Here is a 27,238-nt window from a genome sequence, read left to right on the forward strand (position 1 = left end):
GGCTACTTCTAAGGACCCAAATATAACTCTCCATCTTGGCCTATACGTGGGACAAAATTGGCCATCCCAAGACCTTGGGTATGGTATTTAAAGCCATGTGTGGCTGCAGCAGCAACAGCAGCTCACAAGAAGGCTGAAACTCATCCTGCCTGTGTCTGGGCTAAGCTTACTATAACTGAGTTATGCTGCTCATTTGGGAATTCTCTTAGCTACAGCTGAACTCTGTTTTCTTTTAATTTATATTATTCTACCATCTCTTCCCTTCTCCTTTCTTGTCTTCCTCTCAACCACCTTCTTCAGTAAGGAACTGTGTTGAAATATTCCATCCTCTATGTTTCAGCCTCGACCAGCTCTTACATCTTTCATATGTGCTGGTTTTAACTTTCTGTGCAAATACAGAGAAGGACAGAGAACTCTATTAAAGACTTGCATTTACTTTGTATTCAGAATACAAGGATATCAGGTATGAGTCTGAGCTTTGAGTTCAGGCCTGATCATTTCGTAGTTCCCAAACTCTCCCAGCTCTGCCTGGGTGTGGCAGGTGACATGGTGTAGATGAGGGAAACTAGGATTGGGTCACATTGGTGGATCTAAATTTGGATTTTTCAAGGTTATCCAGTTTGGCCCCAGCTCAATCATAATCATCACCCCAAGCCCAAACATTGTTCCTCCACATGTCTGGGATGGTTATTTTTTTTTTAGAGATGATAAACTAACATATCATATGTGTTATCTGTCTTTTGTGATAAATGCCAAGCTGTCAGAATGAAAATGTCACATAAATCACACATGAAGTATTTACATTAAAAAAAGATCATCTCATAAGAATTTTAAAAACCTTTCTGATGATGCCATCATTTGCAGCAGGTTAACCAGGTATTGCCAATGTTTCAATTTCTGGAGTTGAAACAAAAACAACACATCAAAATGGAGTCATCAAACAAAACCAAAATGTATTTAACATGGTGCAACAGTCAATGCCATAAGAAATCACCATATAAGTATGCAGAGTTACATAGAATCTACACATATCAATATGACTTTACAAATTTCATATTACATGTTGATACACACTAAATGGACTTGGGAGGAAGCACTTGTTGCCAGCCCCTCTGGGGGCTCAGTTTCTTACCTATTTGTAAGGTAGCATGAGACAACACTGGTTTTGAAAGTGACCATATGTATTGCGATCGTATTGCATTCTCCTGTGAGTCAGAGTGGATAATAATCTCCACCAGCCATGTGACAAAATGGTATGGAGCTTGCTCAGCATACAACCATCCCTAGTGGGACAGAGGTTTGGCAGGTGCAAGGTCCCTGGTGGTCCTCAGTGTGGCCACAAGGTTTTTGGCACCTGGCTCTCGGAGGGGGCCAGGCCAGGAGGGCAGAGCCCACAGCCCAGAGTGCAGTGGCATGCTCTGTCAGGACCAGACACGTTCTGGATTTGGAGAGGCTGGCACTAATTCTGGAAGGTGCTACACCTGCTCCAGGGGGAGCCTTGCAGGAAGAGCCGGGAGCCCCAGCAGGAGTGGCTAGTGGGGCTGGCTCCCAGCTGGGCTCTCTGCCTGGGGCTGGGGTGGCACCACATCTCACCTGGGAAGGTGAAGTGGGCTACAGACCAAAAGCCCTCCTCAGGGCACACAGAATGCTGAAAGGTAATGTAGGCAGTCCTACAACTGGTGTAATAGACACTGTGGGTGGAAGAGCTTCCTAACAGCTCCAGACTCTCTGTGGGAGGGTTAATACTATATTTACCTTTCCCTCTCCAGCCCCTCTCCCCTTGTCAAGCCTGTGTTGCTGCACTCAAGTCGAAGGAATGAAACAACCACAAACCAGGCCTACTGTCCTAAAAATAGTGGCATTAACAGGGCACTAATTTACATGATGGCTCTCGATGATTGCTATCAGGGGTGGAGCTGGACAAGGTAAACTACAGCTGGAAATGCAGCAGCATCTCTGCTGCAGACCAGGCAGGAAAGTGTGAGTAAAGGGCATTTTGCTATATTGGTGTATATCACTGCTCCTGAAAGGAAGTCCTCAGCATTTCTCAGGGGCTTCATTTGTGGCTGTGTGAGCAGTCAGTGACATTTGTGCTATGAAAACCTTACTTTTGCCCAATGGAAGATAATTACACCCTGAAAGATATCCTCACTGGCAAAACCCCAGAAAAACTGTAAAGCAGAAGTGAGAGAACTGAGAAAAAAGGGCAGATGAGGGTAAAGCAAAAGGAGAAGGACATGAACAAAGGAGAGAAGGAATGACAGAAAAAGAGGAAAAAAAGATTGAGGAAAATAAAATTTTAAAAAAGCACCTCGTTTGGGGTTTGCAGGAGGTGACTCAGCGCCTGCAGATCTGAATTCTCCTACTGACTTGACTCTGGCTGGCCGTGTGCCTTGTGCCTTGCTCTATCTGAGGTTCTTACCTTGCAAAGCATCCAGGAGGGCAAATGTACTGGCAAAGCACAAGCATTTAAAATCCTCCAGCAGCCACAACAACCAAATGCTGTGACTAAAATGCAAAAAAAAAAAAAAAAAAAAAAAAAAAAAAAAAAAAAGAATGAGGGTGGGATTGGAGGAGAGGCAAGGAATCAAGGAGCAAAGGAAGGGTGAGGAGTGAAAGAGTGAGAGGAATGGGGAATGAAAGTCGTGGGAGACCATGTAGAGGGGGAGAAAATCTTGGAAATGAGATTAGGTGTTGGTCAGAGTCTCTATGTCCTCTTGCAATGGCAGGGGGAAGAGTTGTAACTCATCCTGCTGACCTGCTGTGGAGACTGACACTTGCAGGCTCCCCACTGGTGTCACCTCTGCAATCTCTGTCCCAGAGCAGAGGAGCCAAGTAATGGAGGCCTGTCACAGAGAGGTTTCTAGGCAGGAGGAACGCCTGATGTAGAAATGCCGCCTGTCCTGCCCCTCCGGCCTGTGCACGATCAGGACAGGGAAGAATCGGGCATCATGGTAGGTTGGGGGGTTCTCGTTGACAGCCAGCTGGCTGGAGTAGGAGCAGCACTGCTCATCCTGGCAGCCCCGGTCTGCAATGCTGCTGCTGCGGCTCCTCCAGAGGCCTGTCCTGTGGGAGCCATGGATGCGGCAGAGGGAGAAGCGGCTGGTGTTGAGGGAGAGGCGGGAGTTGCCGCTGCAGCTGTGGAAAGCATGGCGTGAGAAGATGGAGGAGGTGCTGGAGGCACGGTTGCAGCGTTCACAGCCGTGGGCCGTTTCTCCGTAGCGACACACCGTGTAGCTGTTGTAGGCCGGGGAGTTGGCCAGGTCCATGAGCATGGCCTCCGAGTAGCTGGGGATCAGCTGCCGGTTGGTGCAGATGTGCCACTCCAGCTCGGTGCTGTCCTGCGTGGTGTCCCGGGGCATGCGGTACCGGTACAAGGGCTCCTCCGCCGTCGCGGGTGCTGTGTACTCCAGGCCCAGCAGCTTCTCCACGTGGTAATGGACATAAGCAGTCCGATACTCTATGAGTACCCTGAGCGGCCACGAGATCATCAGGATAGCTGCCACCCAGAAAGCATAATGGGACACATACCATGGGAGGTGATCTGGGTCTCCGTAGGCCATCATGAGCTCTTTAAAATCCACATTTTTGAGCTGCATGCCTTCCCTGACCTCCATGTAGTCATCTAGCCCCTCAATCTCTGTGAAGAAATGAGCTCTCTGAGTCAGGTAAGAGTTCTCAGACTCAGTGTTGGCAAAGCTGAAGCACTTGGTGAACCTCAGTTTGGTGGCTGTATAGCTCTCCAAGCCCAGGAGCTCCTTGGAGATATCCTTGTATCCACAGTGAGAGTAGTCAAACTCAGCTTCAGCCACATGTGTGTTGACCCTCTCATGGTAAACCTGTGTGGTGGTGTAGGCATCACCGTTGCGGTACCGGGTCACCTGCCGGGTTCGCCGTACGAAGTGGTAGCTGATGGCCTTCCACCAGATGCATGGAGTGGCTTGCTGCATGCGGTTGATGCACTCATACACACTGTCCACGTCTGCCTTGTACTGCAGCTCCCTCTTGACGTGGCAGTGCCAGCACTCCACCAGGTACACCACGTACAGCATGGAGAGGAAGGCCAGCGGGATATAAACATAGCCGTCCGAGCACGGGCTGTCATGGTAGATCATAGACTTGCCCTTGAAGGAGCTATCGAAGCTGAGCTTGGTCACTCTGGCCAGCTGACACCAGGCCACTGCACCCAGGCAGCCATACATGAGGATGGAGAGGAGGAGGCACTTCCAGTGGGACTCTCGGCACATGCAAGCGCTCAGGGACTGTTTCACGGGGCGTTGCTTCAATCACACCGCCGTGCAAGGGGAGAGAAAGACAAAGAGAGAGCGAGGAACCCGTCAGTCATGCTGCTTTGCACAACACACACAGTGGCTGCTTGCCATCAAGGCTGTGTCTGGCTTTTCTCTCGACTCACTGAGAACTGGGACACCACCCTACTTAATAAAAATGTCAATATAAACAGAAACACCCTGCCAGGGACAGAGGGCTCTGGACAAAGGTCTTTCCTTGCTTCCTTCTGGCTCTGGGGAGGGAAGTTGTTGGTGTAGCAGTGACACGCTGTGCCCGCACCCTGGTGAGATGAGCACCTCTGCAGGAAGCGAGATAGGTCCCCATCTCCTTCTCCCTGCCTGCTGCCAGCATTGTTTACACACCCTGCCATCTTCAGAAGTCGAGAGTGCTGAGCAGGTGAACAGCCAAAAATGTGGGGCTGTGGAATTGCCCCTTTGCTTTGCGAGTGCCCCGTGCTCAAGTTCCCACATGCTGCTGTTGGGGAGGCTCAGGAGCAGTGTCTGTCGCAGAGCTGCGGCCCCACAGGTTGTGCCAGCACAGGAGGACCAGCATTTCATGAAGCTAAAGCTGCTGCCTGACTCAGAGCTGACTCACATCCAACCCTGAAACCTACCAAATGATCGACACCATTTTCTTGGAGATGAGCCATCAGGAAAATGACTAGATTCAAGCACATTAAGTTGAAAAAATTGTTAAGATTACAGCACGATGCAGCATTGATTCAGGCTGGTTACAACAGTTCTGACCTAAAATACTTGAAAACTTCAGTGTTGAACCTAAGGGTATATGTGTGAATATTTAAAACAGCACAGCCCCCTCTTTCAAGTCCCAAAAGTCGGGTTGGGAGCAGAGCTGGGTTCACACTCCTGTACTCCCACTTCATCCCTGAGAGGGCACAATTGCATCTTTACCCCAGGCTGGTGCAGTGAATCAGCTGCATTGTCATGCGATGTTCAGCTATAAAGAAAAATGCCAAATGGAGACAAGCAGCTCCAACAGAGTTGTGTCCCTGCAAAGAGCAGCAGCGGCATGAGTTACACCACTGGCTGGCAGCTGTCTGTCTGTAGAGAGTGCATGAAGAAAGATCCCCACTGCCCTAGTAGGTAACAAGGACGGCTGTTTGCATCCCTTTGGTTACTGCCATCCTCTCCCTCTCTCCTAACTGAGGAAATGACAGTGAGAAAGCAGATACACACTGATACTCATGCATCATCATGCCCTCTGCCGAGCCTGATTTCATGCAAAAATAGAAGCACACTGTTACTCCTTCTCCCAAGGGCCCACCTCTAATGCATCAAACTGCTCTGTAGATGCCAACAGATGCTAGGTTCAGGAAATGTCTTCTCTTTCTTTCTCCACAGATGAATTTCTCCCCAACCACAGAGGATTTTATGACTTGCTGTGAACACTGCAAAACTAGATTTCATGGGGTTTGGTTTTGATTTCATAACTTTTAATCTGACACTGTGTAATTGCAGAGTATTTTTTTGATTATAAAAAGTTACACAAGTATACACTTGAAGGGACTTAGGGCAGAATCTGGTCCTTGATTCTTCCTGATGCATCCAGGAGGAATCTGTAAAAAAAATTATATTCTTATCCCAAAACTTTTGTACATGTGTCAGAATAAAGTATCATTATTCTGGGCTATATTCTGGCTTCTGTATTCTCTTTACAGCAGCTAAAACAGATGTAGAGAAGCTAAGTGGGTTATAAAGTACGGAGTACATAACTTCTGTAGGTAGGGCAGTGAAAAAACCTCAGTATAGGTAAGAATAAGGCTGTTTTTCTTAGTCTTTTGCATGAAACTTAGAGAAAAGCCACAAGGTGGCTTCAGGCAGTCCCTAAATCAGCTAAAAAATAACTAGAGAAGTTTTGGGAGTGAATCCCCTATGTGCAGCCTATGTGCAATCATGGAGAGTTTCAGCTCTTGAAACTCTTGTCAAATGCCCACAGCTCAGTCTCAGTGTTATTACTGCTCCAATGTAGGCTTCTGCCCCAGCTGTACACTCGACCAGGTCAGAGCCCCAGGCCCTCCTGACTCATGGGAAACCTCCTGGAAATTACTGACTTTTATTCTTTGTCTCTTCTTGGCATGAAACGAGAGTTTTTAACTTCTATAGTAATGCAAAAACATAAACTGTAATGAAGCACTATCCTTTTTTTTTTCCTCCCCTGAAGGTTTTCTGAGGTGAAGAAAACTTTAACCATTAACACCTCTCTCTACTCCAGGCCCTGAGACTGTGCAGAAGGTACAACAAGACAATATCCCAACACAAGAATTTGTGTTCTCATTCAGGCTTCTGCCAATACCTCTGATTTAAAATCGTTTATGGTTCACAGAGTGAACAGTGCCAGTGGACCCACCAAAAATGCCCAGCAGTCAGTTTTAATGAAAGGTGAGTGCTTAAGTCGTCCATGCAGCTCCAGGAACCCCATTTTTTTCTATGACTTGTTGGAAGCACTGTCAGCCTGGCCCTGGGCACAGCCAGGTGACAAGGCTGTCCCATGCCAGTTAGGGCACTATTTGCCAAAGGCACTGCAATCCCACCTTCCCTTTATCTCACTTGCTTTGAATAACAACTTCTCTGTGGTCCAATCTGCAACCCACAGGCTGGCTTCTGCCCAAGGGGTAAGCAGTCCCAACCAGCTTTGCTGCTTAGGGCTATCAGAGGCCATATCACAGTGGGCAAATGCCTCCTAATGTGCTCATCTCCATGAAATGCCATCTCTCCTTTGGGGGATCAGATAGCTCGGGTTCCACCAGTGCCCAGCTGGGCTGGCAGTAGCTCAGAGGTTTGCAGGTCCAAGATGACATTTCTGTATGCATTCTCTGGAGGCACTTCAAAAATGGTCTTCAACACACTGAAAGGTCTGGATCAGCCCAAGACAGATTTTCTCCATTATTTTCACAGCAGCCTAGAAAAAAGGCATCTTCTCTCCTCTTTGCATTAGTGAAGACATGCAGCCATAGAGCCCACTGCTACATCTCATTCACACACCTACCAGTCCAGTTCAGCAGGGCCTTCATGTTCAAAACCCTCCGGTAAAAAACTCAAGTTCTTTCACCTGGCTTTTCTGACCCACTGTGTCTCTCCTGCTGTTGTTCCTAAGCAAAGCCCAGTCTCTACAGGTCCTCAGTTATAAAAGGATCTCTCTTCCAGGGTCTACCTCCACAGCTGTACTGCCTGTTTCAAGTTCTGACCATGTTAATCTGGCCTATAACCCCCTATTTCTCCTTCTCTTTGCTGAACTAATTATCAAACAATTATAGTATTAGAAACACTATTAGAATGTTTGTAAGAAAGATACAAAATAGAACATAACTACAATAAATGTTCAGACATTAAAAAATCTAATAAGGAAATATCTATTTTCATCTCTCTCTGCATAACAAATTCATTAATATGTTAAACCAGTGGCTCTCAGACTTTATTAATTATCATACCACCTTCTTACAAGAATTATGTTTGTGGTACTGTGTGGAATTTTCTCCTTTCCGTGCATAGTATTTCAGATTGAAACAGGGCAAGCTTGTATTTCTGGATGAGTACAATAAATGCTTAAGGAAACTAATAATTTCCATGATAACTTGGGCTAGCCAGCAAACAGGAGCTGCATTCTTTGAGGAATGCTGTGGCATCTGTGTTGTTTTCATGTGGAATAAAAGCATAACCCCTGGAAAATCTTAATAGAGAAACATAACCGAAAGAAATAAATGAAAAAAGAAAAGACAGCCTGACAGAAAGCCAGAGCCAAACAGAGAGTAGAATAGATGGAGGCTCAGCTGTCAGGCACTTTGTCTGCAAGCTAGAACTAAAGGGCTTGGTTCTCTAACTCAAACCAAGAGAGATGTCCTCCATTTCCTGCTTGTGGGTGCTTTGCTTTGGCCTTTGCTTCCAGCATTGACCTGAGAAACAACCTGACAGATTAAATGAGGCACAAGTTGCCCAGAGAAATTGTGGATGCCCCATCACTGGAAGTGTTCAAGGCCAGGTTGAACAGGCTTTGAGCAATCTGGTCTAGTGCAACATGTCCCTGCCCATGGAAGGGGGCTGAAACGACAGGAGCTTTGAAGGCCCCTTCCAACACAAACTGTTCTGTGATCTACAACCACATATTGTGAAGGGGAATGGATTTGTCAAATCAAATGTTTCACCCAAAAGGTCCCAACCAACTCTGATGACAGTACAAATGGTAAAAATCCCCTCTGTTATGAATGGAATGTCATGAAGCAGCAGAGCTGAGCTGTCAGTATCACTGTTTATGAATTTCAAACTGTGTTAAATACACATGCTGTTAAAAACATCTTGCTAGTCTCTGGCATGCTGCTGAACTGCTTTCAGGGGCCTCCCTTCTCACTGCACCTGACTGGATTGGAAACTCCTAGTAACTCTTACCAAAACTATTCATAATCACATGACAAAATTCACATAACTCTTCCACACTTAAAAACAGTAACCAAAAAATATTTTCCAAATTCTTAAGTAGATGTCAGCATGAATGAGAAAAATGTCATGAGTGAGAGGTGGCATGAGGGGGTAGGGCTGTGGGTGTCTGTGTTGTGAACCTTGTGGAGAGTGACAAGGTTTAGGGATGGCCTGCCCTGAGCTGTCGCTAGCCCCAGGCAGTCAGTCAGCCCCACAGTGCTGCTCTGTGCTTGATTTTTTTGGCCCATCATTTCTAGAAAGCTCAGACAGAGCAAAGGCTGTGTACCACTCAGTCAACCCCATATGGTTTGTTTGCTCTCTGGTGGTGTGGAGCACTCTGAGACGCTAAAATGATAGATGCTATTTAAATTGTGGCCATAGTCACTGGAAAATAGTCTGGAAATCCCTAACTATTGATGGAGAACTGGAATTTCAACTGATACCTGTAGGAGACAGGAGTTTCCAGGCTGGCAACATTTCAATTATTTCTTCTTTAAGAAGCTCAGCTTGCAAATGATAAAACATCCAGGCAGTGGCTGAAAGGGCAATTGCCTTCAAAGGCATCCTCTGATGGCAGATACCCAAGATCAAAAGCACATTTGCAAGGGCTGAGGTGAAGCCTCCTTTGCACAGGCATACCCACCCAGCTCCTCCTGGCTCAACAGCAGGCAGGTCAGGTTCCGGCTGCAGCAATCATAATTAAAACCATTCAAACGTGCTCTGTGTTATAGGAGAGTGCAGATTTGGGCTGTTAATCTTGCCTAGTGTAAAGAGGTGGAGAGAGAGAGAGTCAAGGGGGTGTGCACAGCCTGGCACATCCCCTGCTTAACATCTGGAGCCAAGCATGCTCTGGTGGCAGGAGCAAAGGCCTGGTGGTCAGGGTTTTGGCTCTCTGACCCATTCCCTGACTCCTTACAAGTGACCAGATTTAGGACACTGGTAGGTAAGTTGTACCTGGTAACCACCCTGAGTGAACCTGAAAGTGACTGCACTGGGGGTAGCCAAGAATGGAAAAAAAAATTACTTTCCCTCAAACCCTGACTATTTCTTAAAAGGCATATTCAAAATGTAACACTGATGCTAAAGAACGAGAACACCACATTTCTGGAAAAGCAAATTGTGCTATGACTCTAGGTCCCCTTTCTCTTGATGGATACATAGAACAATTTGATTCCTCAAGGCAGAAGCCAAGGTGGTCTGGCTATCCCTGTTCTTCTAAAGGAGCTCCCCACTTAGCAGGAGGAGGAAGGGCCACACTCAGAGAAGCCCAGACTGATTCCACCAGCCCAGGTTTTTGAATGCCTAACCTAAAACTCTGGTGCCTGTTTTGCCAGTGTTGGCTCGCTGCTTTTGCTGGCCTCTGGATACAAGTGTGTGTAGCAATGTATCTGAACAACTTTGGCTCAATGTGCACTAGCCACACCCCTTGTAACTGTTCTTATCAGAATTTTCTCAGGGCACTGTGGAATTCATCAAGGTTACTAAGACATAAACTGTGCTACAATAAGAACGAAAAAGCCGAGAAACTGAATACCAGGATCGCAAGAACTAGATAACAGAGGACTGTGAAACACCTAGACTGTAACCAATGCTGAGAAATTGAGGCAGAAAACGAGGGAGCAAGACAAAGGCACCAAACAAGAGTGTGATCTTAGTAGCTTGTAAAATCTATAAAAGTGTGTGTAATGTAAACAATAAACAGCTTCTGTTTGATCATATTGGTCAGTTGTTCAGGAGTCCTGGATTTCCCGCAAGCGTGGACTGAGCAGGACTTGGCCACCAGCCATCCACTAGTGGCAGGGATTCTTACTAGAGAATAAACAACCAGATAGATCTTCAGCCCTTACAGGTAGTCACAGAAATTTCTCCTATCAACTTTGCAAGTTTATGCTGGGTCAGGAAGGTTCAGCTTATATTACAACCCAATTTACATTTACACAATTTCACTCTGCCATCCTATGGACAGCCCAGAAACCAGTGGCTGGTAAAAGCTCATCTTCCATAAATACACTCTGTTTTAACTGATAGCCTAAAAGAAATGAAGAACCTGCAATTCCTTTTGAAATTTGTTCTGGTGATGAACTTCTATTGCCTTTGTAATTTTGTCTCGCTTCAGCCCCCATTCATGGCAGGAGGATGCCCATTCTCCAAGTGATGAAAGACTTCTTTTATATGACTGCCTTTTCACTCAGAAGAGACTTCTCAATTTTAATTACGATATCTCTCAGCCTTCATTTTGATAATGTAAAGGAACCAAAGTCTTCAAGTCCTTCACTGCTCTACCTCTTTCTGGTGCTCTGCTCTCTCTTCAGCACCTTGACATCCTACTTAAGTCTGTACCTTGCAAGTAAATACAGGACTTCAGCACTTATTTCACTAGCATCATACCAAGAAATGAAATCACCTTCCACTCCCACTCATTCCCCCTTTTTACTATCTTCAAGGGTTGCATTAAGATATTTCTACCCAGCAACATCCCAGGAGTTCATGTTCAACCTCTCACTCACTTGGCTCCCAGGTATTTTTTGAGTCACTCTTTTTTAGGACAGCTGAAAGGTTGGCTGTACTCTCCACTCTGAAATGTGCAACTTCGGATTTGGCTTTGGATTGAGTAAATAAATTATCAAATTAAGATCTCTAAACAGAATTGTGCTCATCTCATCATTATAGACCTGCCTGCTAATGTTTGTACCAACTGTAAATGTTATCAGCAGTGGTTTTATGCCTAATTCCAGTGAACAGTGTCAAATCAGGTAATTATTCCTGCAGAACTCTGCCAGCCTAATAGCTAAATACCCCATTAACTTATACAAGATAACTGTTTTCACAAAGCTAAGTGCCAATCACAAAAACAAGGCTGTAAGCATTATATGGACACTGAGGTGCTCCTCACATTTCCAGTGTTCACTGCCAGGAATAATTCCATGAGCAGCACTGCATACAATACTAAGAGAAAACTTCCTAAAGCTTCAGTAGAGCACATTATCACCTAGATTGCTATGTATGACCTTCAGCAGCAGCTGTATTTTGCTCCAGAAGTAGCTGTGTAGCAGTGTGGGCTTGAAGCATTTCTCATTCTAGCTGCCTCAGTAGTGCTCATGGCATTCAAATGGTTATGGTGACACTGAAAAAACCCTTGTTTTGTCCCCTGCCAATTTTAATAAATGAATTATTTTAAATAAATAAATTTTAATAAATAAATTTGAACTGAAAGTTGCCAAACTGACACCAATAGAAGGGGAAGAAATAGCCTGTGATGTCTAAAGGAAAATAAGACAAATTATCTTGGAGTCACATTCTTTAAACATTTGATCTATCATTTTGACTTATCCTTGCTATTTCTTCATATGTATCTATTGACAAAAGGACTTTTTCCTCTTCTGTCAGACTTTATTCTTCAATCTCCTTGAAAACTCCAGCACGAGCTGTATAAGCAGAAAATATGCTGCTGCAGCATGAATTTATTCATAATTTGCTTTGTGGACAGTTTGGGGCCCAAGCTTGACGGTCTGTGCTTGGTTCACAGACAGGTACCTGTGTTCCCCAGTTTCAAAAGCATTACAATTCTCCTTTGGGGAAATAGCATCAAAAGCATTTCCTGTCCTTTTAAATCCTACGTGCATTTGTCCTTGGTGGGTGACCTCAAGAGCTGCAAATTTGCTGAAGGAAAATGCTACCATGTCTATAATGAAAGAATGAGAGAAACAGAGGGTAGCAAAGATATGGCCTGAATGGAATTAGAGAAATGAGAGAGAAACATGGAAGGTGGGAAGAAATGAAGGAGGGAAAAGGATAGCCAGGACACACTCCAAATGCCAGTGCAACTGAGGCAGGAGGAGGGTGCTGGCAGGTGAGGATAGAGACCAGTCAGCCTGGGCAGGGGCAGGAGGCAATCGCACCCAGAGAAAGGACCTGGGTGAAGATTAATGGAGGCAGCACTGAGCCTAACAGCACCAAAGCATCCTATGAGCCAGCAGTTACTCCAGCCCATCCATGGCCTGGAAAGCAGATACTCCTGAATGGCTGCTTTCTCACTGCTGGGAACTTCTCCAGAAACAGATCTATGCCCCTCTCTCCTCCCCACAGCCTGAGGAGTAGGATAAGGCTGTGCTAAATTGAACCAGAGATTTCCAGGGAGGTCAGAGCGTACTGCAGGGCTGATGCTGCAGCTGTGTCTCAGCAGAATGTGGCATCACAGCATGCTCCTGCTGTCTGCCAAAACCTGGCTTTGGGGCTACAAGGTGACTTGGCTGTCTTCAACAACAAAGCAACCCCACATCTTGTGATTACTCATGTAAGCAAAGAGTTAATCTTGTATTTTTTCCTCTTATTTAGCAAGAATAATCTTTCTGACCATGGGGAAAAAGGAATGGGGGAAACACTGAGAGAGGTCTGCGAAAAAAAGAGATAAAATCAGCTAAGAAAGAAGAAAAAATGGTGGATAAATTAACATCAGTCATAACTGAATTTGGCACTGTGGATTTATGCTTGTGATTAATATATCCCAATGAGATACTTGAGAGGGAAAGAGTAATCAATAACCACAAGTCATACACTTTGGCAGGGGGTGACCAGAGTCTGGATGAAAGCAGAATTTTGTCTCTAACTATGACAGACTCCTCAATCTTGGTCAAGACAGGGCAGGGGAGGATGTTCCACCTCCTGATGGCAGGATATAACACAGAGAGGACCACTGAGTCCTTGCTAGACAAGTCCTAGGCTGTGCTATTAATCAGAACTGAGGAGAGCCCTTACACCAGGACCAGCCTCTGGTGCTGAGAAGGGCTTCACCACTTCTGCAGTGGACAGGGATGATGCAAGAACAAGGAGATTTCTATCCACTGTCCCCAAGCAGCCGCAACAGATGTGGGTGCATCTATCATCTTCCAGCTCCTTAGGTGATCCTGGATAAAGACCAGCCTGAGAAGTCTGGGTGACCAGGGAGATGACAATTGCAGAAGAAGTGCAAATTCTCACTCCTTTCCAGTGCTAAATGAACTCTCAGGTCAGATGTTCATTAGTACAGTGAGGAGCCTGACAGGCTGTGCTAACCCAGACCTTGGTGTAATGGTGGGCAGAAGTGCTCCTCCACCATGTGACCCAATCCTGGCACCACATGGGGTATCAGTAATAAGGCCTGGTATGGAGAAAGGGAGATATTACAACAGTCATCTCAATCCCCTCCTGGGGAGTTGAAACAAAATGCCTCCTGCCATCCTGCTCCTGCAAGAAGCCCATTACCCCTAGCTCCTGCTGAGCCAGTAGCATGGAAAGGGAAATACAAGGGATAGAAGGCAACAAAAAAAAAAAAGCCATTTTGCATCAAAGATAATCTCCCTCCAGTCCTTGAACACATAGATTGGTTGCTGCACATCTATTTGCTCGTCTGCCACGGAACTCCTGTGAGAATAAAAAGTTCCTGCAGGCAGGGGCCATGATGTCAATGTATAGCAGAAATGCTGTTACTAGGTTTGAAAATAAGAACCTGCATCATGCACTCCACGTGTTTGTAGCGTCACTGGCTCAGGCGTTGGCAACTGCCCTCCTGTGGTGAGCAGGGATTGTCTGGTTTCTCATGATTTAAATCCCTGTGGAGACAAAATCTCCTCCTTCCATCAAGGGAGCTGTCAGGGGGAATGCCTCAGGGCAGGCAGGTGCACAAAATGGTAGTGTCAAATCCTTTCCACAGACAAGCCTATTGCAGGACAAGTCAGAACTATGAAAAGACACAAATCTTACTGATCCACCTGAATTTCAGATGCTAGGATGCCCCAGAAATACCATACAAAGACAGTCTGTCTTTCACACTAATCATCCTCATGTATTCAAGCCAGCATCTGAAGAGGAGGAAAGCAGAGGTCAGGACAGAAGGAGCCTACACTACTCTAAAATGTCAGATTCAGGATTAGGTCTTGCAGGATACTTCTGAGTTCTTCAAGCAGAAATAAAGGAAATCCCAGAAAGAAAAGCCATTTGGATCCCTGCCAACATATATGCTGCTCATTACAGCAGGATAGGAAAGCCACTCAGTACAATACAAGGATGCATATGTGATTGTCATAAAGAATTTGGCCCTAAACACATCCATAAGTGATGCTTCCTCAAGCTGCTCCAAGGAAAACTGTGCAGTTGCATCTTCAGTGCCAAGGAATCCTAGCAACAAAATGGTCACAATTTACAAAATAGAAATCAGGGCTATTTTTGTGGCAGCTTTTTACAAGATCACCAAAATGCTGCACTAACAAAATTACTGCTTTCCCCCCAAATTGCTGATGTTGCTGCCACTGGCTTTTGACTCCATACCAATAAAAAGTGCATATTTGGAGGCAGAGGATTTTTCCCAGTAATGCCAGTGCTGGATATGAGTTCATCAGGAAAGGAAAGCTGGGATTCCAGCTGCCTCAGAGCAAGAGAGTAACTCCAAGAGCAGTTATTTTTTCTACACTTTAAGAACCCATCATACTTAGCTCATATTACCTACTCCCCTGCCTTGAATATTGGTGGTTTCCAGTAGACAGGGGTAAATTTTACAGCTATAACTAAATGGCTTACCTCAACACTTATGACATAACTGACAAAAGCATCACACAACCACAAGAAAGCTCCTGGGATGCAGTTCCCAGCCACTGCTGGATTAGTAAGGCCAAGGAATTACATAAGCCATAGCTGGCTGTGTCACTGGGTATTTTGCAGCCTGCCTCACGCCTAGGCAGCCCCCCACCACAGCCAGCCATGCTGCACAGAGGTGCCCTTGCCCCTGCTCCCACATTGCAGGGACATCCTAAAAAAGGACTGATGGCAGCATCTATCCATCTGTTCATCCCGTGGCTGCAGAGCAGAGTGATCCTCAGCAGTGTGCTCCAGCCTGTGAAAGCCAGACCCAGCTCCCTGCACCTTTGGCATGCTGCTGCAGCACAAAAGTACCACGGCCCCCAGGGATCAGCCAGGTGCAGCTTGCTGACTGGTGCACTGGTGTCCACTCAGTGGCTTTGCTGAGATAAAGGGAAAATTGACACCAGCCAAGGGAAAACAGAAGGACGGTGGGACCAGCTCCCACTGCTTCAGCCCTTGAGGGATGGGGACATCAGGGAAGGGAGAACGAGTGAGTAGCTATCTGCCAGCCTCTGTGCTTGACAGAGTGTCATCTGAGTTCCGCAGGAATCCTGTAATGCTTGCTTTGCTCCCACCTTTACACAGAAGATGCAGCTCCCCAGGGGTGAGAGAGGAGCAAGCAGGGAGAGGAGGCTGGCTGTGCTCCAGCAGGTGTGTGCTCTCCTGTGCTGTGCACACCACCAGCCTGCAGCAGGGGATCTCAGTGCCGTAGTTCAGTGGTGGACGGAAGCTCATTCCTTCCACTCCCAGGTTCCTAGGGTCACTGCTGCTCTCCTCATCCTTGAGCAGTATGTCCTGTGCCTTAGTGTTCTCACCACTGCCACAGATCTTGTGTCCTGCCCAACCTTCCTTCAGCCTCAACATGGGGAAGTGAGGGACTGAAGACAAGCTGGACAACAGCTACGGACCAGTTTCCCTGAAGGAAAAAGCAGAGAGCCAGTAAAGACATCCTTGTGAGGAAGAAGCCAGAGAGGTGTTAGTTCCACACCAGTTCTCTAGTTTGCAGCTTATTCATTGAATGCCTCTGTTTAGAGACTTCATAAATGAGAAAAATAGTTCATGATTATGAATCCCTTTTAATCTTTGCTCAGTCTAAAGTAACACCTTGAGATTTAAATGAAGGATATAGAAACAGCTTTCAAGTCCTCAGGAGAAATATGATCCAGGATTGATCCAAGCTCCTGTGAAGTCTGGGTAAGTCTTTCAAAGGGATCTGTGAATGAAGGTTTGCCCAGAATCATGGTGTTTTATTTTTATCCTCACTTATTTGCAAGGCCATTCTTTTATCTAGCTAAACCAGAACAACATGGCTCTGTGATTTGAACTGTCAACTTCCATCCTTTCCATGCGTGACTTCCAGCCGGAGCCCTTCAGCCACACCTCATCGGAGGCAGTGCCAGCCCCATGGTGCTGGGTTGCTGCAGCTCAGGCTGTGGCCATGCCAGGTCCTTCATGCTGCTGAGCTGAGCATCCCTCACAATAACACCCAGCCACTACTCAGGCTTCAGCTGCTCTGTCAGATTTGGGGAGTGTGTTTCCCCATCTCTGCACCTTGCTGAACACAGCTGTGACCGCAGCGTGTCAGGTTTTTATAATGGTGCTCCAGTTAAGATAAGGGAGTATCCCAGCAGCTAATGCTTCCCTGGGAGAAACAAGTTTTCTTTATAAATATAGTTTCTCTCTCCCTCTTGCTTCTCTGTGACACATTCTGCAGCAATATGTGACAGCACAGCAGGTGAAAACTTCACTGAAAATTCATTTAAAAACCTAATGGTTAAAAGGGATCCTGAGAGCCAGGACACCTGGCTTTTATTTCTTGCTTTGACTTTGACCCATGGCATGCTGTCAGTACACCTTCTTACACCTCCTGAAGACACTGAAAAAATAGCACTTATAAAGTGATTTCACATGAGCATTGCAGCAGCACACTCCAGGAAGGTACATGATCTGCATGTGAGCTGTTGCACCCTGCCACTCTGAGTACCAGCTGGTGGGAAGCAGAGGATTTAGCTCCTTGCCCTGGCCTGCTGACAGGCAGTCAGTCCCCTGCAAAGAGCCATGGAACACCTCAGGCCTGAAGACAGACTGTCACCCCCACCCTTTCATCAGACACCCTCACTACACTCCTCTTCTACCAGGTACTGGCACTTCTGCCAGGCCACCTCACCTCTAGGAAGCCATGAGGGAGTTATTACCTTTATTTTTCGTCTTTAGAGGGACTCTAATGCTGGCAGGACTCTACTGGCAGATGCTACCACCCCAGCCTCCACAGTGCTCTGTGCTCCCTCTGCCCATTGCAGGGTGGGGAGGTGGCATGGTTTATTCTTGTGGGCATGTTGAGCTCCACAATTCTTGGGCCAGCTCCTAAGGGCAATCAATCACACGAGTATGAAGAAGGCCTCCAGCCATAAATCCATCACCACAAATCACTTCTTTCCCACAGCCACGACCTGCAGAAGTCTCTGACTGATCCCACTCTCTTCCCTGGTAAGGTCACGTTATTCAGACTCCTCGTTGCCAGTCACCTCAATTACCTACCCTTGGTTTCCCTGTCAGGAGTGGGACCGTAATGACCTGCTCTTTGCCCTTTGCTGTCAGCTCCCACCTTGCCAGGCCCTGCTCTCACCAGCTGGTGGCTGTTTCCAGCCCATCTTCCCTGAGGCCCAGTACTACCAATCTTTCCTGAACAAGGCCTCCGGTGGCTGAATGGTGAACTGGGATGTGCAGCACCTCATCTGGATAGGAACGGTGCTGTGTGTGAGATGGGATTCTCTGTGCATTATTCACCTGATGTAAAACCACGGAGGCCAAAAGTTCACACACTTCAGGGGGTGTGAGCCCCCTCATCCTCTCATCCTCTCCCAGTGGTATGTGTGGCACCTTGAGAGAGGCTGCCAGCTACATCAGACACTGCTCCACAACCTTAACCCCACACTGGGAAGGCTGCCAGCCTCCTGTGCCAGGCGCAGCCAGGCTCGTCCGTCCTTCCCATTTGTCATCTGTCACGCCTGTTTCAGGCACTTTTCTTCCTTGCTTTTACTGCAGGGGAGATGTGCTGTGGGCAGAGCAGCCAGCCCTCAGGGAGGAGCTGGCATGGGTGCCTGTCAAAGGCAGCCTCAACCCCTGTCCCCCCATGTGGTGCTGCTGGCAGAGACCTGTCCAGCTCCACTGCAGCAGTGTCCTCGCTATAACACATGGTTGGCTCCCCTGCAGAGTGCCGCTGAAATGAAGCTGCCCCGTTAGAGTTTTGGGGAGTTAACAGAGCTGTTACAGGAACTGTGACCTCAAAAAGTTTCACTATGTGCTATTTTTACCTTTACAGGTCTTAAGCTCTGAGGAGCACAATGAATGATTGGGGTCTGAAAGTGAACTACATTTTCCATTATTAGAAGTTAAAAACTAATTAACTACTTAACCATGCTTTATCCAAAAAGTAGAACTTCTGAAAACTCAGACACAGTCTCATCTGCTGTGTCATAACAGCGTCACTGTAACAACAGAAGGGCCTTACAGTGCTGGTGGTAGTTCAGCAGCCATTTCCTTTGGTGTCAATTCATGACAATGTGTTAGGACACATCGTGAAACAAGCCCTATTCACTGTGGATTACTTGGGGATACTTTACTCCTTTTAGTCTTTGTTTCCACAAAGTCCCTGCTCACTGGCCATGATCTGAGCTATTTTCTTCCAAGTTGCAGAAACAGGTGGAAGGAAGTAAAGTGCTGCATTCCCAGGGAGAAGATACCTCCTACCTCACTCTTGCAACGGCTTGCACTGATTGCAAAGCATCCTTGGTATCCACACTTCCCTTCCTGGGGGAGATCATCCTCTGGGGTCTCTAAAGTGAGAAAGGGAGAACAAGGAGAGTATTTGGGGCTTCCAAAAAGTGTGCAGACCCATTGCTTTTCCACCAGTATCAGGTGTCCACTGTCAGGTCTGTCCACCTGAAAGAGCAGCATTAGAAACCAAGTCTGAAGGGGACCTACCGCCAAGTCACCTAGTCTGTCCCTTCCCCATGATGCGACATCTGCACATTTAACAGCCATTTGCCTAAATTGTCCTTGTAACCCTCCAGCAGCAGAACTACACGAGCTCCACAGTTGCTACAGTCCAGTGCTTCACTGAGAAAATTCTCCTGCTGGAGGGGTTGGAAAAGTCAGCCTGAAGGAGCAATTCACTTCATTCTCAGCCACAGCGACGAGAAGCAGAAGACTCTGCCTGTAGTGGCCCACACAACTGGAGACCAGGCTGCCCTCCAGAGCTCAGACACATTCATTTGGTATTTCCTATCTACTTTTTAAAAACTCTTGACAGTTTCTCATGTGAAGTGTAGAGAAGACAGCCAACTCCAAGGCACCAAGAACAGACATGTGATCAGAAGATAAAGTGGGACAATAAAAAGAACAAGAGCAGAAAAAAAGATGCAATGGCTCAGCTTGGATTTTCTTATGACAGAATCTGCAATGCAAATACTGTCTGAAACTGCAGGATCATGAAAAATACTGCCACTCTTGATGGACTTTTTCCTTTGTCTTTATGAGGGAAATAATTTGGAACAAGGAATGAGGAGCACCCTTTGGTTTGCGTCTACTGAATAGACCAAGGGCAGGAAGGGAAGAGAGGGGCCTGTCCTATTTGACTTTCATTCAAGAGGGGGAATATTGTGCATTTTGCCTTAAATAGATAACTGTTTGATCAATCATACTCACTTGGGATGGTGACAGCCTTCCACCAGGCTAACCAGCACCTATCATTCAGAGGATTAGCTGAGCAGGTTTTTGCATGAGGTTTGGAAGAGCCAAGGAGAAGGAAGAGAGTTTTCCTAGGAATCATGTCTCACTCATTTCCTACCCTTCTCTGGGCAGTGTCTGTCATGTGAGTGCCCTGGGCAGCTTTTGAAGGGGGAGGCTTACAAGGAAATAGCCCCTCTCTGGAGATAGATACCAACAGTATTACCAACCTTTTGCTTAACCTCTCACCCACCTAGGTACAACTCAACCCATAGATGGGGACAATTTAAAGCTAAGTGGTCTGTTAGTAAGGGCTGTATGCCTCCCGTTTTCAATGCCATAAAATAAGCCTAGACAAATAAAAGAAATGTTGGGGGAAAAGGATAAAAAAGCTGGATAACTAAATGGAGTCAATGCACCAAGCAGAAGGTGTCTTTCCAGGGGCACACTGAAGAGGAAAGGTCTCAACTACCCTTTTGATTCGGCAGCCTGTAAAGCTGTAGCCTGCAAACAAGCACTAAGTATGGTCTCTTAACTTAAAACACCCCATCGGCACTGCTGTGACCACAAGTAGCACTTTACAAATTAGCCCCTGTTGCATTTTGCAATGGCAACATGAGGCAAATGAGGCAGTTTTAAGAGGCCCCTCTTTTCTGTAAAATTTCCATCAGAAAGCTAATGACTGTGGGTTTCAGGAACATTGACCTATGAGGTTTTCCCTTTTATTTAAATAGCTTAACTGATTACATTATGTCATACCCAATTTAAGTTTTTAAATATAGAAGAGAAGATAAAAACAGGCATGGACAACTGCTGTTTGACTTTGCCAGTACAGACAAGACAAATACGTATTTCAAAATGTCAAGTGGCTGCTGCTTTCAGCTTTCTTCAGTGATTACTTGACTTTGGAAACAAAAAATGATGTTTTTACCCACCAGCTTTGTTTTCCTGAAAAAAAACTTTTTGATTTCCAACAAAGTTTTAAAGATTTTAATAATTAAGACCATTTCCCAACTGAGTTATAAATTGGTAGAAATTAAGAAAAGTTACTATCAGATCTTTGGTGTAGGTATAGGCTGTCACAGTAATGAGAAAAGCAGCCAGCCCACTATTTAACCAGGGCAGTACAGAGCAGCAGGTTCTGCTATTTCAGAGAGGAAAGCAAAGGCAAGTATCTCCAGAGAATCAATCTTCACTAGTAACTGCTGAAACATTTGAAAAAAGGAATCATTTGCATACTCTCCCCTGAAAGATCTTGATTCCTCTTCACAAGAGTTTGTAGAATGGTAGAATCCTACACTAATAACAAAAGCACATTATTCCAGATCATTCATCTCAAGCACTTAATGTTTCATTAGAAAAAAGCCAAATCAGAACACTGTCAGGTAATCTGAGGGCTTGCTCTGACATTCAGCAAAGTCAGCAGGAAATCTATGTGGTCTTTGGCAGAAGAGGACAAAGGCCAAGGCAGGTAACAGAACTGCTGCTCTCCTTCCTGCTCTGCAGCTGCACCTTCGCACATCCTTCATTCAAAAATAAAAACTTAGACTTCAGACACATTCTCTGTTACTAGCTCAGGGTTGTATTGATTTAATACCTAATAAAGGCAATTTTCAGTCTTGTTATGTTTTGGTCCATGCATTTGATCTAAGCGAAATCCATAAATGACAAGGCTTAACAGAGGAGCCCATGAAATGCCCATTTAATACCAATACAGGGCACTCCCATGCAACTGCAGGCCCCGGTGCAAAAAGGCTACTCACATGGTGAAGGGGAAGGCATGAGGAAAGACCAACATTGTAGGACCGCAGTGTTAAGATATCACAGGCGTTTGAGATATAGACTCAAATGTGCAAATGTTTGTGTTGGAACAGAAGAACTGAGAACAGGATGAATGAAGCAAGATACAGATAGTGCTTAGCAGACAGATCAAGTGCTTTCTTTCTACAAATGGCTTAGATGTTTTTATGGCGGACTTAATACATTGTAAAGCCTTCAGTAGCTCCTGGTTCTAGACCAAATAAATTAAAAAATCCCTTACAGCATTAAATATCTATTGATCATCTGCGGGGCTGTAATTACATTGGTGTGCTTTACTGCTGGAACACCAGCTGTATCCTGGATCCAGCCACAGCTCTTCATGGTGAACTGTGTCGCAGGTGTTTAAAAAGCAATCAAACAGGAGAAAACCCTAATTTTCACCCATGGATGATAGTTTTTTTCAACCTGAGCTGCAAAGCCAATTTTCAATTATAGGTAGTTTCAACTGCTGTTTGGATTTCAGCTAAGTAACCTGCAGCTTCACATAGGCTTTGTTGAGGCTACAGGATTTTGACTACAGGATTAAATGACTGTTGATGAGCCATGGGACCTGCTAACAAAAGCTTTAAGCAGAATGACTGCACACAGCAATGTTCCAGGGCTGCTTTCACTTCTGTTTTCAATTTTCTCTTCTCTAAGCCTGTTTCAAGGCTGCTCTCTGCTTTCCTAGGAGCATGTACATTCGTTTTTAACTCCATATTATGAAGAAAGTTCACTCACTTCCATGAACCGCACATGGATTACATGACGTAAATGGCAGACCTGTCAAAACTGTTGGAAGCAAAGACTACATTAAGCGTAGAAGAAAATCCCAGATATTTCTAAAATAGGACAGCTTGATGTCCCAGGTGTGCAGGATAGCACACTCACATTGTCACCTACTGTCACACAGCCCTGCAGTTCTGTCTGGCCAATATTTCGTGGCTCAGGATTCCGTGTCAACACTCAGACACATCCATTATTCCCTCTCTATAATGTGTAAGGCAACAGTAAGTGCTTCACAGATGATCTGAAGAAACGTATTACGCTATATTTTCTCCACTGTTTTCTGTTGCAGATGATGCAATAGGAGTGCCTAGGCCCCAAGGGAAAAGGAGAGGCATGACCTCCTCCTTTGCCCCCAAACACCTGAAAGCCACAGAGCCCGGGACTGCAAGTCCCTTCTCATATTCCTGTGCCCCTCCTGCCACCTCCACCAGTGCCTCGCAGAGCTGCAGTCTCCTTGACCATTTCACAAGTCCCCGGGAAGAGGTAGGCTCCCCTAGGCCAAACCCCAAGGGGCTCATTTGGCCAAACTTCCACTGGGCAGGCCCCCTTTCGCCCCCGCTGCATCGTTCCGGTGCAGAGCCGCTGGCCCAGCCGCCGCCCCGAGCCCGGCAGCCGGCGCAGGGCTGGGCGCCGGGGGCCCGTCGGTAAAACCCCGCAAGCAGCGGCCGCCGGGCTGCGGCCGCGGGGGTCCCGCCGGCGGCCCCGGCACTGCAGGGCGCGGCGGGGCAGCACCGCAGCGCACCGCGGCTGCAGGTACCTGAGCCGGCTGTAGCTGCGCTCCTCGGTTCTCGCCGCGTCGCAAACACCCCCAGCCGGGGCACCCTCCTCCGCCGCGGCTCCCCACACCCCACCGCCCTGCACCCCGTGCCCGCGGCGGGGCTGCCTTTGCCCCTCCAGTCTCCCCCGGCCCGGCCGGGGCGGACGCCCCCGCCGCCGCTCACCTCCTCCCGCTCGGCGGCGGCGGCACCCGGAGCGGGGGTGCTGCCCGGCCCGCTCTCAGCAGCCGCCTCGGCTTCCCCCTCCGAGGACATCCTTGGCCATCACCGGCAGTTGCTGCGGCGGCGGAGGCTGCCGGACCCCGAGACGGCGGAGCCCCCCGCGGACCGCGCCCCGCGCCGTGGCCAGGGCTGGGGCGAGCCGCCCCCCGCGCCCAGGGCCGCCCTGCCGGGTGCTCCCGACTCCCTCCACCATCCCAGGCAGACGGGCAGGGAGGGAGGGAAGGAGGCGGCGGAGGGGAGGAGAGAAAGACAAGGCGGAGTGGGGGGGTGCCCCGGCTGCTCCTGGCCCCCCCAGGTGGGCAGGCGACTGCCCGGCGGCTCCCGGCGCGCTTCTGAGGGCGTCTGGGAGCTGCCGGGTGTGCCCCCTTCCCTGGATACGACCTCGCAACTCCTACCCTTCCGGGGTGCCCTCTCTTGTCTTCTTCTCAGGGTGAGCCTCGCTCCCCATCCCCGGGTGCGCCCCGGGTGCACCCCCGCCACCGGCCACCCCCCTCTCAGCGCATCTTCACGCCTCCGCCGCCCGCAGCTCAGCCTCGGCCACTTCCCCCGCTTTTCGCCAGCGCCTGGACTTCGACCGGGCTGGCGGCGGGACGCGACCCGGCGGCAGCAGCAGGAGGAGGAGGAAGGCAGACCCGCGGAAGCGCTCCCTCACGGGGCAGCCCGACGATGCCCCACTCCCCTCCCTGGTCGCTGGACCTGCGCACCGGGAACAGAGGGCAGCGCTGTCGGGACGGAGCTCTGGGGCTGCCCCCGCACCCCGCAGCCGGCCTTGCTGCCCTCCTCCACCTCCTTATTCTCGGAGAAGTAGCTGGCAGTAGGAATGGAGGCACCCAGCTGCTCCTGCCCCTTCCCCTTCCCCACCCTCCCTGCGGCCTGAGTCTCTCCTCTGGTTTCATCTGTCTCCTGCACAGGCTTTCCCCCACAACTGCAGCCTCCTGCAAACTCCCTGCCCTGTCAATATTTCTTCCTCCTGCTCGCATCCTGTGTTCAGCGCATCCAGTCATGATTGGCTCTCCTGCTGATCAGGACTGGTGTAGTGCACCATCTTACCTTGGCATATTTGCTTCATGTTTCATTATACTCTCGTGACGCTCGTCTCATTTGATCCATTTCTCTCAGTGTGCCTTAGAGCAGCATATATTTTAAATCCTTCATAAAAATCTTACAAACAGGCAAGTGAACACTCTTGAAGCATCAACCTTCACTTTAATACTCATACTTCAACTCCTGTCACAACATGCTTGCTGCTTTTTCAGGCATGCTGCTCTGGAAAATGCCATTCCAGGTTCAAGGCACTCAGGCTGCATAAGAGATTGTTTAGATTGACTGTAGAGCAGAGAATGCTGTTTGGTGTGTGAATGCATAAAGCAAAAACCAACAAAACTTGGATTTTCATGAAATATTGGGCTCTGCTCAATCTGAATTTTAGGATATTCATTGCACTGCAGAAGTCTTGGCTGATGCCATGTTGAGAAACCTACCCATTCTTGGGGGTGCAAGATGTCCATGAGAAACTATCAACAAACTCCCTTGGCCTCACAGGTCTCTGGCTTATACTGTAGCACAGTGACTGCCACTGTAGCTACAGATACAGGTACCTTGTCCTGCCCCAATGGCATCTCCTCCTGGTAGAAATGGCATTTGTTTAGCTGCATCCGATATATCCGTCCAAAGTAGTCTGGTTTTTATTTCTCTCAGACCTGGAGAGGACCTGTGAGATGCACAGTGGAAGGGACTACAATACAAGTTTATAAACCACATGAGAATGCACATTTAAAATACTCAATTTCCTTTCTGTAAGTGGTACAGTGGAAAATCTCTGGAGTATAAGATAGTCAGCAGATTGGCAGGGAGTGGGTCACATGTAGGACACAGAAAGGAGCCAAAAAGAATGTATAAGGAGTGCCTGTGACATACACACCAAGATCTATAGAGCAAGAGAGATATTAGAAGTGTTCTTTATTGTCAGCTCCTGCCTGTTTGTCTCGGTGATTTTAGTGACCTTTAAATATGCTATGGAATGGGTGCTGGGGCATGATGAGTTGTTGTGGTTGGAAGGGAAATGTGCCAAGCCAGAAAACTGCACTGGGAGACTGGGAGTGAATTTCATATTTGTGCCAAATTTCTATTTGTAAGGACTGTTAAAAAGCCCTTATGAAAGGCAGCATGAAGGGAGGTAGAAGAAATGGGATTCGGTGTATCACAGAACAGTATGAAGAAGTATCCTCATTCAGTAAGGAAAAAGGTTGACAATTTTCAGAAGATGGGGCCCCCATTTGTACAGGCAGTAGGGTGAGGCTGTGCACCAGAAAGGTGTCAGCTTGGCAAGCCACACAGCCCAGGAGTAAAAGCATCATATTCAAAAGCTGAGTCAGACAAGGACAGAAAACAAAGACCTGGCAGACCTCAGCCTGTCAGATTTGTCTGCCATCCCATTCCAAATGGTTGCTTTATTTATTAAATACATCTAATACCCACTGGACTTCGGTGATGCCTGAACAGCTTCATGAATTTATTTTCAATTCCACAGTCACTCTGTTTTTGATGTTGAATAAACTGATTTATTTCATCTAAACCAATCCTGACTGTTGTTTGGCTCCAGCTGCCAGCAGTCCCAAGGACTGCCTAATTGGCCCTTCCACCTTTAAGAGACAAAGTTGTCTCTGAGGATATGTAGCCCCCAGTTGAATTCAAGCTTTCGATCTGGAAGGCACATGCATATACATCTTCCCATCGGCCATACTGTCAGAATTCTGCTGGTACCTGAAGCCAAAACATGGGAAAAAAGCCTATAGATGAAAAAGATCTGGAGAAGGGAAAATGAAGGTTATTATCCCTGAGATTTAAGCTTTGGAAATGTCATCTGTCACCAGGTGTCTTTGTTTCCACCTCTGTAGCTCCAGATTCAACATATCAATCTCCGCTATCAAGGTCACCCTCACAAACTGAAGGATCAGGGCAAAAAAGGAAGCTTGAACTCAAGAGACTACTGGAAAATCTATGCAAAGAAGCCCATCTTTTAGTTTCAGAAATGGAGGGGATCAGTGTCACTGCTATGAGATGCCTGAAGGGACTATTTTTCTCCTTTAGAAGATTTATACTCTATTTTAACACGGATTAATTATGAATATATATATATATATATATATATATATATATATAATCAAAAACATGATAAGCAGTTTGTGGTCTGGCTTGCAAAATGTGTATATAATATTGCAAAAATCAGCTCTCTCTTCTAGGCTTTGTGCCTGGTCACTCACTCTTTCTAAACAGCCAGCAAGGAACAGAAACAACATGCATGTGTAGCTTTGCTGCCTCTATTCAGAGCAAGAAGAAACTGGTGCAGTCAGGAACTGCAGTTTGTGTCAATTTAAGATCAGCACCCTGTCATTCAGAGCATGCCACTGTAAAAATGTTTATAATCCTTTCGCTGAGCTCAGCTGTGCCAATGCACTGACTTAGCAGGCAGAATCTTGCTCTGCTGTTGAGTAAGAGACAGCATTTGGACTAAATTTGCAAGGATCTGGTACCATTTTTAAGATATACCAGGAAGCCTGGTATCTGTCTTTAAGATGAGACAGCTATGAA

At 47.1% G+C, this 27,238-nt stretch overlaps 1 protein-coding gene across 2 annotated transcripts; it reads right to left on the reverse strand.

Annotated features, from left to right (window-relative positions):
* Nucleotides 1–933: 933 nt before the first annotated feature.
* Nucleotides 934–24,115, reverse strand: LOC137475778 (transmembrane protein 151B-like). 2 transcript variants are annotated; one of them, XM_068193464.1, is made up of 2 exons: nucleotides 23,591–24,115; nucleotides 934–4,280 (listed from the first exon to the last, which is right to left on the reverse strand). In XM_068193464.1, exons 1-2 carry the CDS (start codon nucleotides 23,678–23,680, stop codon nucleotides 2,850–2,852), a joined length of 1,521 nt encoding a protein of 506 aa, XP_068049565.1. In that variant the 5' UTR covers nucleotides 23,681–24,115; the 3' UTR covers nucleotides 934–2,849. The 2 variants fall into 2 exon arrangements, with proteins under 2 accessions (XP_068049565.1, XP_068049566.1); XM_068193465.1 differs by having other exon boundaries at nucleotides 24,043–24,110.
* Between the last annotated feature and the right edge of the window lie 3,123 nt (nucleotides 24,116–27,238).

The sequence above is a fragment of the Anomalospiza imberbis genome, chromosome 6 (genome assembly GCF_031753505.1).
Source record: "Anomalospiza imberbis isolate Cuckoo-Finch-1a 21T00152 chromosome 6, ASM3175350v1, whole genome shotgun sequence".
Classification (NCBI taxonomy): Eukaryota; Metazoa; Chordata; class Aves; order Passeriformes; family Viduidae; genus Anomalospiza; species Anomalospiza imberbis.

Coding starts and splice junctions, on each gene's coding strand:
- LOC137475778 (XM_068193464.1), bottom strand. CDS start 23,680: ATGTCCTCGGAGGGGGAAGCCGAGGCGGCTGCTGAGAGCGGGCCGGGC. Junction 4,281..23,590: donor CCGCCGCCGAGCGGGAGGAG/GTGAGCGGCGGC, acceptor GTGTGATTGAAG/CAACGCCCCGTGAAACAGTC.